Below are 14,013 nucleotides of genomic sequence, written 5' to 3'. Positions count from 1 at the left end.
AATTTAATGGGCTTTATTGGCATGGGGAACATACACTTCCGTTCAAAAGTTTGGGGTCACTTAGAAATGTCCTTGTTTTTGAAAGAAAAGCAAAAAAAATTGTCCATTAAAATAACATAAAATTGATCAGAAATACAGTGTAGACATTGTTAATGTTGTAAATGACTATTGTAGCTGGAAATGGCAGATTTTTTATGAAATATCTACATAGGCGTACAGAGGCCCATTATCAGCAACCATCACTCCTGTGTCCCAATGGCACGTTGTGTTAGCTAATCCAAGTTTTATCATTTGAAAAGGCTAATTGATCATAAGAAAACCCTTTTGCAACTATGTTAGCACAGCTGAAGACTGTTGTTCTGTTTAAAGAAGCAATAAAATTGTCCTTTAGACTAGTTGAGTATCTGAAGCTTCAGCATCTGTGGGTTCGATTACAGGCTCAAAATGGCCATCAGTCTATTCTTGTTGTGAGAAATGAAGGCTATTCTATGCGAGAAATTGCCAAGAAACTGAAGATCTCGTACAACGCTGTGTACTACTCCCTTCACAGAACAGAGCGAACTGGCGCTAACCAGAATAGAAAGAGGAGTGGGAGGACTTTGTACATAGTCAAAGATTTATTTTAATTCTGGGTCAGTCACAGTGGTCAGGTATTCTGCCACTGTGTACTCTCTCGCTCCCCCCCCCCCCCAGTCAAGACTCTGTAATGCTGATCGTTACCGCACCCACACATACTGATTTACAGAGCGAGGGAGAGATGCCCTGTGTTCAGAGATGTTAAAGGAGAAAGAAGAGAACCACTCACCCTTTTGTCACCATGGGAGACGGAGTGTTGTGTGGATTAGAATAAACCCCAATGGAGCAGTGAAGAAGGCCCAGAGTTTTCCACTCGTAGTTGTATAAGTAATTACCAAGACCGAGTCTCACATGTGGCACAGAAGATGTTCCTGTCTGTTTTGTCACTGGCGAGATTTTGTTTTTCCAACTTGGTGAACAGCAGTTATTAACGGCCTGGCCGCACTTCTATGTAAACCAATCTCTCCCATTTATTTAATTCATTATCGCCACCTTGTGGTAAAGTTGATTTGTTATTTGCACTGTCATTTACTGACACAAAGGCCACTGCATGAACCCTTTTTAATTTAATCCAGAGGCCAAACAAGTGACATTTCTGTAGCTTTCCCCTCTATTAGAAAAACAAACCACACTGCCTGTGCGTAAATACCTAATTGCCTCTAGTAACGCCATTAAACCCAATTTTTCTCCCGGGAGGAAATCTGCTTACAAAACTCATTTACATGGCTTGGTGAATCCAGCCAAAGTAAATGAAACGGTCGTAAACTGTCACATATCACCTCAGAAGGTAATAATCACCTATCCGCTGAGGTAAATATGATGTTTCTCTGCCACCAAAGGCGAAGTTTTCTCTTCGTAGCCTGCAAGGATGCAATGGAGCTCTACCTTGCAGAAAGGCCTCAGATCTTTATAGAGCTTCCTAGCAATTAGCATGCTTGTTTGTGGAGAGTTGTAATAGGTCACTTGCTACTTGGCATCGCCCAATCAATGCTGAGAACCCGGGAGTTGTGAGGAACTGAGGAAACGTCTCATCAGGCTTCAAAAGAGGTGCCAGCCTCCCTCTGTGAGTGTAATTCATGTGTGGCTTGTCTTACTTGGCTCAGCGGGCTTCGTGTGGAGATATGGGGCTGTTGTTTGTCAGGTGTGCACACTCTAAAGCTTGTGTTGTTTTTAAGTCAAATTAAGATAAGGTCAGCTATAGCTAAGTCTTTGCTCTTTATGACAAAGAGTCGAACGGTGTATGGGGCCACTCTCAAAAGCCAGACAACAAACCAACAATTATTTTTAGCAGCAACCGTGTGCTTCATATTATGTTTAGTTATTGTTACTCCCAGTCCAACTCCACATACTCGCTCTGTTGACAGGTTGTTTGACTTTCTAAAAAAAAACTATAGAGTGAATGGAACTCTGGAGGCAGTTCTCCCCCTCATCCGGTGTGTTCACAACTAACTGCATTGTTTTTGAGCCGTCTGAAGAGTGTCAGACTAATTTGGCTACAGAGCTGAACAGCCTGGCCAATAGGAGCCTGTCTCTGATCCAATACACAGATTGACAATTACTATTGATTCTTTTAGAATATCTGGCTGCCAACGTAAAATGTGACCTTTAACCTAGTGATAAAGAATCGAGTTGATTATTACAATAGATGTGAATTAGAATAGGATGTATAAATGAATTGTTCACTTACAGTGAAAAAGATGTATTTTACAACAAAAACCAAATGTCTCACCTAACCAAAAGTACTTTCTAAAGAAGGTTTGCGATTTCTGGTGAAGGGGTCTGGTTTGTGTTAGTTAGGTTGCCATTTGCAAAATGGTTGTGTGTGTGTGTGTGTGTGTGTGTGTGTGTGTACAGAGCTTAATGCTGATCAGGTAGAATATTTCCCTTATACAGGTTCTCTGTGTTCTGTGGCCCTCTGGCCTGACCTGGTTGCTTTCCCCTCTCTCCACTCTCTTGGACTCACACAAACCCTCCTCTGTCTCTCCCTCGCCCCTTCGCCCCCTGTCCACACACCTTCAGGCTGGCTCCCCCCTGTGAAATGCCCAAACAAACGGCATTTCTGAACGTTGGGTTTCAGCAAAGGGAATTTCATATTTGGAACTTACATGTTATGTGCTTGTTATATTACCCACTTCTCTCGGTGTGGAGTGAAGGTTTGGATGTTTTGTGATGCGGAGATTATGCTGTTTTTCCTGTGATAATCAGTACAAAGAGTTTATTTGGAGCTTGAATGTAATGATACCAATACCCCTCTCTCACTCTTCCTCTGTGTTTGGAGAGTTCTGGAGGCTTGGAGAAAAAATGATACAGCTTTTGGTATTGTCTCGTTTTCTTTGCAGGACAAACTACAAAGCCAAGTAATCAAGCCAGTCTTTGCAGATAATCAACATTGGAGGTTTCGAAAAGTTTCCTTTCGTAGCAAAATAGCCCAACGGATCGTGCCGATTTTAAATTAGGTTCTTGAGTCTCTCCCCCTTTTGTGAAATCACATCGAAAACCATCCGGCAACTCGTCTTTGCTGCTATGGAGTTATTTTACTGTCCACAACCTTCTTGAATAAATATAGAGAAGGTTCCAGACTCTCTATATATTTTGTGCAGTCACAAGGATAATAGGTAGTTGAGGTCGAGAAGGAAGGCACAGCTTTACAGAAGTAGATGCTCTCATAGATCAAAAGCTGTTGGAAATTGCTCGCACCACATGAAGGCTTTAAAAAAATGTTCTATAAATACAATTCCTGTGTTTTTCAGTCCAGCTGATGTGAATGAGGGCTAAGTGAAGTTAATGACTCTTTTTTTTTTTTTTTTTTTTTTTTTTTGGTGCATAAATATCCAATTCAGTTTCCACACACCATACAATTGTACACTACACACATGTAGTTGTAATACCTTTTTTTGTGTGGAATGCGTGCTAATAATGCTTGAGCTGCATTTGTAAAAACATGGAGGTAAATCAATGCCATAAGTCTATAAACAATGTCAATGCCAGAGTAGCCTTAGAGAGTTCTTTCCGTCTGTTTTGACGCCTTTGTCTATGAGTCTGTAGCTATAAACTATAGTGACCTCTCTCTCGTTCTGAAACTCATCTGACCCTCGGTGCCCACAAGCATTTTCACACACTCTAGCTCCTGTAGCTGCGTTTCGACTATGTCCAGTTGGAAACGTTTTCCTTCCTCCCTTTTATTCACGCAAGTATTTATTTTTCACCTTCACCACGCATTCGTCGGCCAAAAGGAAGTACGAAAGTAGGAAGTCGAAACTACAGTAATTCTTGTTAAACTTCAGTCTTCAAACGTGCGTTTTGGGCAAAAATTCCCCGCAGTTGATCCAAACTGGAGTTAAATTGTAACCATATGGGATATTGATGCTGAAAGGACTGCGGGGCTTAAAGCATTGACAGCTCTCCTGGCAACGTGCCTCTCTGGAGGACGTTGAAGCAAACGAGAAGTGAACGGAGCAGACATTCCTTTTCTAGAGGTGCCACCCTCTGCATCATATCCATTCACACGTCCCAGTTGTTTGAATAGAGAGAAAGCACAAATCGCACAAAAAAAAAGGCACAAAAAAAAACACCCTGGAAAATAGGATCCATTTATCCAAGCTGTTTTAAACTTAACCCATGAATTGGAGAAAATATGTCATAACACTGTTGCTCCTGACCTTTAAACTTTTACAGCAGCATTGTGCTCTCAAGCAGTCTGTTTCTAGTAAGTCCTTTTTTTGTTTACAATACGGCTGAACAAAGTCTGGACGAAGTCCCCAGGGCCATGGCTGTTTTCAAAGCAGCCTTTGTTGGCCCGCCACATGCAATTATGTCCCCAGTTTACCTGCCACATCTACTCCTGCATTTCCCCTCTTCCGTTGAGGGACAACTACAAAGGCTCTCCTTTTATTTATGAATCAAGCAAGTTTCCTTTCTCTGAGGTGTAACGGCGATTGACTGCTGGCTGCTTTTTTGCTCTATGCTTTGACGTTTTGGCTCTCAACCTCTCAAATCCACGACAACTTCGCGTGTATCCGACACTTTTTTTGTGAGCAATTGAAGCCAACCACGGATGACGACACTACAATATTATTGGTCATAGGGGAAAAATTCAGTCAGAGGTGTCAACGATAACTGCCGTGAAGAGGATTATAGATAATCTGAGGAAGACTAAACACACTGAGGTACACAATGCACACAAGGCATGAGCACTCTCTGATTTGTGTTCCCTGAGATAACCTAGACTGATTTACGATGGCTGGTCGCCTGCTACTGATTACAGGGCAAGCCCAAACACAGCCTTCGGCCCCAGATCTCCTTAGACTAGATCTCACCAGTCTCTCTAATCTATATCTAGGTGTCAGTAGCATGCTAGCTGTTCCTGTAGACTTCCAGTCATTGTGCTAATGCTAGTTAGCAATTGCTCCAGAAGCTACATTCAACTTCCTTCAAACTGCAAGCAGAGACATCTGACTCTGGGTGAGTAAAAGAAAGGTTCAAGTGCCAAGATCTCTTTAAATCGGAGTTGGATGAAGTTGCCCCCTTGACATTGATCTGTGATCAGTTTATGTCCTGTATGGATTGTGGTTATGATTCATCTTTAGGATTAAACTGGTCCTAGATCTGTTCCTAGGGAAAGACATGCCTTTTAGCTGGAAAGTGTGCATGTTCCCCTAATACGAATCTGGTATTCAAGAGCCGTGTGTGGTTATTGTACATTTTTAACAACTGGCTTTGGACCAGTGTTGTTATAGTTAATCTTGCTTAAACTCAAGACTGGGGTTAGAGAGAACTGATCCGAATTCCGTCGTTAAGGGCAGCGAGCAGTAACCGCAGCCTTGAGCTAGCTCTCTAGACAGTTTGTGTTGGTACGGGTTAAGAGATCAGTATCAGGTTCTCTGGATTGCTTGGGTTTGGAAAAGAGGATGTCCTCACTTCTTATTTGACTACTGCACCAAGATCCTTTAGGGAAAGCGAACGCATTGCACTCAAAGGGGAAGGTAAGCCTACAGTGAATCAAGAATACTCTTACTAAAGGAAGGTAAGCCTACAGTGTATCAAGAATACTCTTACTAAAGGAAGGTAAGCCTACAGTGTATCAAGAATACTCTTACTAAAGGAAGGTAAGCCTACAGTGAATCAAGAATACTCTTACTAAAGGAATACAGTGTATCAAGAATACTCTTACTAAAGGAAGGTAAGCCTACAGTGTATCAAGAATACTCTTACTAAAGGAAGGTAAGCCTACAGTGTATCAAGAATACTCTTACTAAAGGAAGGTAGGCATACTGTGTATCAAGAATACTCTTACTAAAGGAAGGTAAGCCTACAGTGTATCAAGAATACTCTTACTAAAGGAAGGTAGGCATACTGTGTATCAAGAATACTCTTACTAAAGGAAGGTAGGCATACTGTGTAACCTACAAGAGTCTTACATAAGGGGAGTTTTATCTGAAGATTCCCAACCCACAGTACTGTTGTTGAAATCCTTAAACCTCCCTACTGGCCCACGTCTTTTCCTTTGCTTGGATCCCACTTTTCTTTCATCTGGGAAAGGGCAGATCACGGGACACTCTAGAATGCTGAAGTCTCTCTTGGCGAGTCGACATACGTCATTGTGGCTTTGCTTCCCAGTGCTGCGGCTTTCTGTTTCCCTTCCCTCCTCCTGCTGCTTCCATATGGGCTGGCTCTGGGGGACGTTTTCCCTGGTACAGATCTAGGATCAGTTTCCCCTCCCCAATCCTAACCTTAACCATTAGTGGGAAAGATGCAAAGCTGACCTAAGATCGGTGTCTAAGGGCAACGTCTTCCATACATATGGGGCTGCCTGTCAGCTGAGAGGTCCGTGAGCGGCAGCCGAGTTTTAGGATCGGGAGCTTTGCGATATTCGATGTTCTTCCCGTCTCTCTCACACTCTCTGTTGTGAGGAAGTATGATTCAAGCACATCCAAAGCAGTGTTTTCTACAAGTACATAGAGTAGCCAGCCGAATAGAAAAAGTAACCAGCCAGGCGCCCCCGGGCCAAAGGAGCTCTCTTTTGGTGGCCTCTGGTTATGTTCTAATTCCTTTATTACATTTGAAATTAACAGCAAAATTATTGAATACTAATTCGTGTTTACCTCCCAGATTGGATTTTTTGTTGTGATGGTATTGTGTAGAAAGGCATGACTTTAAAATGTGAATGATTTGAAAATGTATGAGTTCAGTGTGTTAGTTGTTTTGGAAATGATCTAGGTCTAGGTCTATATGATCAGGACTATTTTCTAAGCAAGAGAACATTGAACTTTATTTCTAATTTTTTTTCATTTAACCTGTATTCTCTTGATTAAAGTCTTATTTACATTTGAACACTGATGTTAGTTCTTCTATATTTGATTAAAACAGAAAGATGAAGTAAATAGCCCACATTATGTGGAAAAATACATTTATTTTCACTTATTTATTTTTATTCAGGTTTTTGATCTCAAAATCACACCTTTTTAAATAGAAAAACAACATAATTGGATGTAAGTCCACAACTATGCTTAAACCACATTAGGAGACCAATTTTGAGGTCTGGGAAAAGTTTGATTTTAGATTTTTGGGTGATTACCCTGTAATTCCAGTGTCCACCTAGCAAGAGGTTGTTGTTCAGTGGTGTGTTTGTTTAGCGCACGTGATGTTACAAAACAAATACCCACTGGATTGATGAAAGTAATCATGATATCATTCGGGAAGAATAGGCTACTTTGTAGTTAATATTTAATTGAGAAAGTGTTTTTGGGGAAGCCTTTCCGTCTCTACCAGAAGACTGTAATCGTTAACATTATCGCTCACTGCTACACAAAGAAGTAGACGCGCGCACCACACACAGACATTCTCGTTTCCTCTTCAGAAAGTTGCAGGAAATACAAAATATCTGATGCCTATCCTGGCCAAGATTACACAAGTACATACAGACAACATGAAAAAACTACAAGTACTACAGTAAAAAAAACATAGAAATCACAGGAGTATAACGAAATCATAAAACAGCAAATTAAAAACATTGACAGGTCAAGGGATCAGCCTCAAAATCCGTCATCAATGATTTAAAAACAAGTTATTCCATTTTAAAACTATTTTTTTAAGGCATTCCAAGTCGATGGAGCAGAGTACATAATAGCCCTTTTATCAAATTCTGTTCGGACATTTGGAACAGAATGCAGGATAAAGTCCTGCAAACAAAGAGAGTACCCACCACATTTCTGAAGAATCAAAATGCCCCAAAAGATGGTAGTAAACCCAAAATGGCATTATAAATAAAAGTATACCAGTGACTGAGCCTACGCATGACCAAGGAAGGCCAGCCAACCCTGGAATATAAAGTGTAGTGGTGCGTAAGGGTTTTTTGCAGTTTAAAATAAATGTCAGTGCTCCATGGTAAAGGGTGTCAATTCATCTCAAACACTGAGCGGAAGCATTCATATATAAAATATCCCCATAGTTTAGTAAAGGTATAAATGTAGCTGATACTAGCCTCCTGGCTTAAATAGAAAAACAGGCCTTATTCCTAAAATAAAATCCCAACTTCAGCTTACATTTTTTTTGTAAGTTGTGGAACATGCAATTTAAAAGAGAGGCCTTCATCAATTAAAATTCCAAGATGTCTATATGAGGTTAAAGCATCTATATCATTGCCGACAGGTAGTAATAGGTGAAAGGTTCAGAGATCTATTTCTTGCTTTAGAAAACACCATTAGTTTAGTTTTGTCAGTATTGAGGATAAGCTTCAATTGACACAATGTACGTTGAACAGTATAAAAAGCAGTTTGCAATATCTGGAAAGCTTTTGTGAGAGACGAGGCACAACAATAAATAACAGTATCATCAGCATAAAAGTGAAGTTACGCATTTTGCAAACTTCTGTCTAAATTATTTATATAAATATTGAATAAGAGGGGACCAAGTACCGAGCCCTGGGGCACACCATTACAGACAGACAATTTAACAGACATGAGCCCATCAAATTGTTCTATCAGACAGATAGTTAGCAAAACATGCAACTGCATGCGAACTACGCTCGACAATCTCTGCCTCAGTATAGCATGATCAACTGTATCAAAAGCCTTAGAGAGATCAATAAAAAGTGAGACAGTGCTGTTTTTTGTCAAGCCTTCAGTGATATCATGGCTGCTGTAATTGTGCTATGCTTCTCCCTGAAGCCCGATTGGTACATTGATCAAATAGAGTTAGTATATAAAAACTATTTTAGCTTTTCACTAACAAGGATTTCAAGTATTTTCACTAAGGGTGACAGCTTTGAGATTAACCTGTAATTTTGTTTTAAAGAGTTAGATCTCCCTCTATTAAAAGTGGTAGGACAAATGCTGATTTCCAGATCCTTGGAATTTCATTATATTCCAGGGTTAGATTGAACAGATGTGTAAGTGGTTCAGCTATGAAATCAGCTGCCAGTTTTAAAAAGCAGGGATCAAGAAGATTGGGACCTGCAGGCTTTCTCTGATCTAAGGATTTCAGGGCTTTTTGTACCTCCTGCACTGAGAATGGCAAAAAGCTAAAAGTTTGACCAGCTCTCACTGGTTCCTCCACACAGGGTTGTACAGAGACAGAGTATACTGAATCAAACAGCCTACCAGATTATACAAAGTGCTCATATTCCTACCTTCAGTCTGTATAATGAGTTTACACACTAAGTTCAATGTGTTTCCATATACCGGTTACTGAAAAGAGACATTTGCACAGAAAGTCACACACAACTTCTCAGGGATACAGAAAAATGATGCAACCCTTCCTACCCATTCTAGATCATGTGCAAACCTAAGGTAAGTCTCACGTTTCAGTAACATACAGGTTTTGTCACTGAACCCACTGCTTGTTTGTGTTGGTGATTAAAGTCTGTAGTCGACCCTGGCAGCTACCTAACTGACCTGGAACCAGATTTAAGCCCAATGCAAACACAAAATGCTAATGTTCTCAGAGAAAAGTTTCAAAACAAGGCAAGATTACATTAGACATTTCCCTTTGGTTTAGCTCACAGGCTACCTGTACATCAGCGTACACAGCCATGAGGAATCGGCCCCAAAGTGGCACTCTTCCGGGTGGCCGGAACTGATTGAATCGGCCCGGAATCAGGTGCCGGACTCGGCCTGGAATTAAAATGAATGACTGCCCAGAATCGGACCAAGTACACCGGGCCGTTTCCTTCTACACCGGGCCGTTTCCTTCTACACCGGGCCGTTTCCGTCTACACCGGGCCGTTTCCGTCTACACCGGGCCGTTTCCGTCTACACCGGGCCGTTTCCGTCTACACCGGGCCGTTTCCGTCTACCGGAATTCAGCCAACTTTGCCGGCATCTTACTAGAACCCCCCCAGAAGTGGCCCAATGCAAATTTAAATACATGTATACAAATTGTCAAATTTTTGTAATATTACTATTATACCCAACCACAAAAAATTGTTTTGTGTCGGAGGAAACACCATACAGTCGTGGCTAAAAGTTTTGAGAATGACACAAATATTAATTTCCACAAAGTTTGCTGCTTCAGTGTCTTTAGATATTTTTGTCAGATGTTACTATGGAATACTGAAGTATAATTACAAGCATTTCATAAGTGTCAAAGGCTTTTATTGACAACTACATGAAGTTGATGCAAAGAGTCAATATTTGCCGTGTTGACCCTTCTTTTTCAAGACCTCTGCAATCCGCCCTGGCATGCTGTCAATTAACTTCTGGGCCACATCCTGACTGATGGCACCCCATTCTTGCATAATCAATGCTTGGAGTTTGTCAGAATTTGTGGGTTTTTGTTTGTCTACCCGCCTCTTGAGTATTGACCACAAGTTCTCAATGGGATTAACGTCTGGGGAGCTTCCTGACCATGGACCCAAAATATTGATGTTTTGTTCCCCGAGCCACTTAGTTATCACTTTTGCCTTATGGCAAGGTGCTCCATCATGCTGGAAAAGGCATTGTTCGTCACCAAACTGTTCCTGGATGGTTGGGAGAAGTTGCTCTCAGAGGATGTGTTGGTACCATTCTTTATTCATGGCTGTGTTCTTAGACAAAATTGTGAGTGAGCCCACTCCCTTGGCTGAGAAACAACACCACACATGAATGGTCTCAGGATGCTTTACTGTTGGCATGACACAGGACTGATGGTAGCACTCACCTTGTCTTCTCCGGACAAGCTTTTTTCCGGATGCCCCAAACAATCGGAAAGGGGACTTTACCCCAGTCCTCAGCAGTCTAATCCCTGTACCTTTTGCACAATATCAGTCTGTTTTTCCTGGAGAGAAGTGCCTTGTTTCCTGCCCTTCTTGACACCAAGCCATCCTCCAAAACTCTTCGCTTCACTGTGTGTGCAGATGCACTCACACCTGCCTGCTGCCATTCCTGAGCAAGCTCTGTACTGGTGGTGCACCGATCCCGCAGCTGAATCAACTTTAGGAGACGGTCCTGGCGCTTGCTGGACTTTCTTGCGCGCCCTGAAGCCTTCTTCACTCGGGAGGCTTCATCCCCAAAGTTTTTATGCTTATCAATTGTCTTGCACAAAATACTACACAGGACTCTTAAAGAATTTCATTTAAATGTTAATTGTATTTTTTCACAGAAACGATGCAAAAATATGGAAAAAATAATAATGCAATGTTAATTATATAAAGCAGGCTGTGTAATCATCTGCCAGAGAGTAGCCCCAAACGGCCCGAGACCCAAGTAATACATTTGGGCCAGATAACTCACACCGGAATCGGCCCGAGCTCAATCCCCGCTTCCTAGCCATAAGTAATACTGCCGAAGGTGTCCAAGTCTCGGGCCACATGATGTCGGCCGAGTCTGATTCTCAGCCAAGTCCCCCGTCTCTCAGCCGAAATCGCCCCAGATCCACTGTGCTAGCTGGGAGGAGATGCTGTTATGTTAGCTCACAGGCTACCTGTACATCAGCGTACACAGGAGAGGTTGTTATGTTAGCTCACAGGCTACCTGTACATCAGCGTACACAGGAGAGGCTGTTATGTTAGCTCACAGGCTACCTGTACATCAGCGTACACAGGAGATGCTGTTATGTTAGCTCACAGGCTACCTGTACATCAGCGTACCCAGGAGAGGTTGTTATGTTAGCTCACAGGCTACCTGTACATCAGCGTACACAGGAGAGGTTGTTATGTTAGCTCACAGGCTACCTGTACATCAGCGTACCCAGGAGAGGTTGTTATGTTAGCTCACAGGCTACCTGTACATCAGCGTACACAGGAGAGGTTGTTATGTTAGCTCACAGGCTACCTGTACATCAGGAGAGGTTGTTATGTTAGCTCACAGGCTACCTGTACATCAGCGTACACAGGAGAGACTGTTATGTTAGCTCACAGGCTACCTGTACATCAGCGTACACAGGAGAGGTTGTTATGTTAGCTCACAGGCTACCTGTACATCAGCGTACCCAGGAGAGGTTGTTATGTTAGCTCACAGGCTACCTGTACATCAGCGTACACAGGAGAGGCTGTTATGTTAGCTCACAGGCTACCTGTACATCAGCGTACACAGGAGAGGTTGTTATGTTAGCTCACAGGCTACCTGTACATCAGCGTACACAGGAGAGGTTGTTATGTTAGCTCACAGGCTACCTGTACATCAGGAGAGGTTGTTATGTTAGCTCACAGGCTACCTGTACATCAGCGTACACAGGAGAGACTGTTATGTTAGCTCACAGGCTACCTGTACATCAGCGTACACAGGAGAGGTTGTTATGTTAGCTCACAGGCTACCTGTACATCAGCGTACCCAGGAGAGGTTGTTATGTTAGCTCACAGGCTACCTGTACATCAGCGTACACAGGAGAGGCTATGTTAGCTCACAGGCTACCTGTACATCAGCGTACACAGGAGAGGTTGTTATGTTAGCTCACAGGCTACCTGTACATCAGCGTACACAGGAGAGGTTGTTATGTTAGCTCACAGGCTACCTGTACATCAGCGTACACAGGAGAGGCTGTCATGTAATACGGTAGCATGTTAGTGTTAGCATGTAGCCTAGCCGAGATATCTGGCTGAACAGGCTCTTTGTATCCTGTGTGTGTGTGTGTCTCGCTCTGCCCTGCCTATACAATAGTAGGGGAAACATTGAGTGAACCTGTGGTTCATTGTCTGTCTGTGTTCCTACAGGACGCATGAGAAGGGCTTCTGCCAGCCCTACCTGGGCATCGCTTGTGCCCGCTTCATCGGCAACCGCAGCATCTACGTGGAATCTCTGCAGATGCAGGGAGAGAGTGAGAACCGCATCACAGGTGAGATCACACCCCCTCGACCACCGTTATGCTCTGGGGGGAAAGTTCCCACTAGGTACAGATCTAGGATCAGCTTCCCCTCCCCAAATGCTAACCTTCACTATTGGCGGGGGAAACTTCAAAACTGAACCAAGATCAGGGCCATCTAGGGGCAAATTCAGTACACTGTGTTTTATCTCCATTACTACCAGAGAGATACAATGTTGTGTTGTCTTATTTTGATTTAAATCATAGTGCATTGATCAAGAATACCCTGACAGACATCCATAATGTTGCATTCCAAGGCTAGTCCATTATTAGACAATAATGCATGCATTTATTAGCCATAATGTAAATGTTCCATCTTTTAGTTCAACACCTAGAATTGGAAAACCTTACACTGGAATAAAAATGATCCCATGTCATTCAGATTTGACTTTGTCTGCTTGGTCGGTTTAGTAGTGATGTGCCTTGAATTGATCTCTCAATCATTTATTGTTCGCCAATTTGCTGCCCACTTATATTATAATGTTCTGACCCACCGTACAGCGCATCTTTATTTTCACTGTGACTCATATGTCCTGGGTATGGTTCCAAAATTACAGGAACTTTCAATAAATTCCCTGGTTTTTCCTAAATTCCAGAGCGAATAAGAAGGAAATCCGGAATCCTCCGACCAAGATTTCGGTTTAAACCAGGGAATTTGTTTAAAGTTCCTGGAATTTTGCAACCCTAGACCCGGGAATGCCCATGAGAAGTTATGTCCCTGGGCTGCCCGTGGGGAGGCACCTCCCTGGGCTGCCCGTGGGGAGGCACCTCCCGGGGCTGCCCGTGGGGAGGCACCTCCCGGGGCTGCCCGTGGGGAGGCACCTCCCGGGGCTGCCCGTGGGGAGGCACATCCCGGGGCTGCCCGTGGGGAGGCACATCCCGGGGCTGCCCGTGGGGAGGCACATCCCGGGGCTGCCCGTGGGGAGGCACCTCCCGGGGCTGCCCGTGGGGAGGCACATCCCGGGGCTGCCCGTGGGGAGGCACCTCCCGGGGCTGCCCGTGGGGAGGCACATCCCGGGGCTGCCCGTGGGGAGGCACATCCCGGGGCTGCCCGTGGGGAGGCACATCCCGGGGCTGCCCGTGGGGAGGTATGCCAAAATACAGTCACAAGCTCTGCTGGAGTAAAACACTGTCTGTTTCTCTCGCTCTCTTGCTTATTCACAC

The 14,013-nt window shown here is 43.3% G+C and overlaps 1 protein-coding gene across 2 annotated transcripts in view; it reads left to right on the top strand.

Moving 5' to 3' along the window:
- ror2 (receptor tyrosine kinase-like orphan receptor 2) overlaps positions 1–14,013 on the top strand; it is a 140,076-nt gene that overhangs the window by 115,257 nt on the left and 10,806 nt on the right. For both annotated transcript variants that reach the window (XM_064943556.1, XM_064943555.1), the window contains exon 5: positions 12,701–12,822. In XM_064943556.1, the coding sequence (XP_064799628.1) occupies positions 12,701–12,822 (122 nt within the window). The remainder of the gene's footprint in view (positions 1–12,700; positions 12,823–14,013) is intronic.

This window comes from Oncorhynchus masou, chromosome 28 (genome assembly GCF_036934945.1).
Source record: "Oncorhynchus masou masou isolate Uvic2021 chromosome 28, UVic_Omas_1.1, whole genome shotgun sequence".
NCBI lineage: Eukaryota > Metazoa > Chordata > Actinopteri > Salmoniformes > Salmonidae > Oncorhynchus > Oncorhynchus masou.
This window is presented reverse-complemented; position numbering and strand designations above follow the sequence as displayed.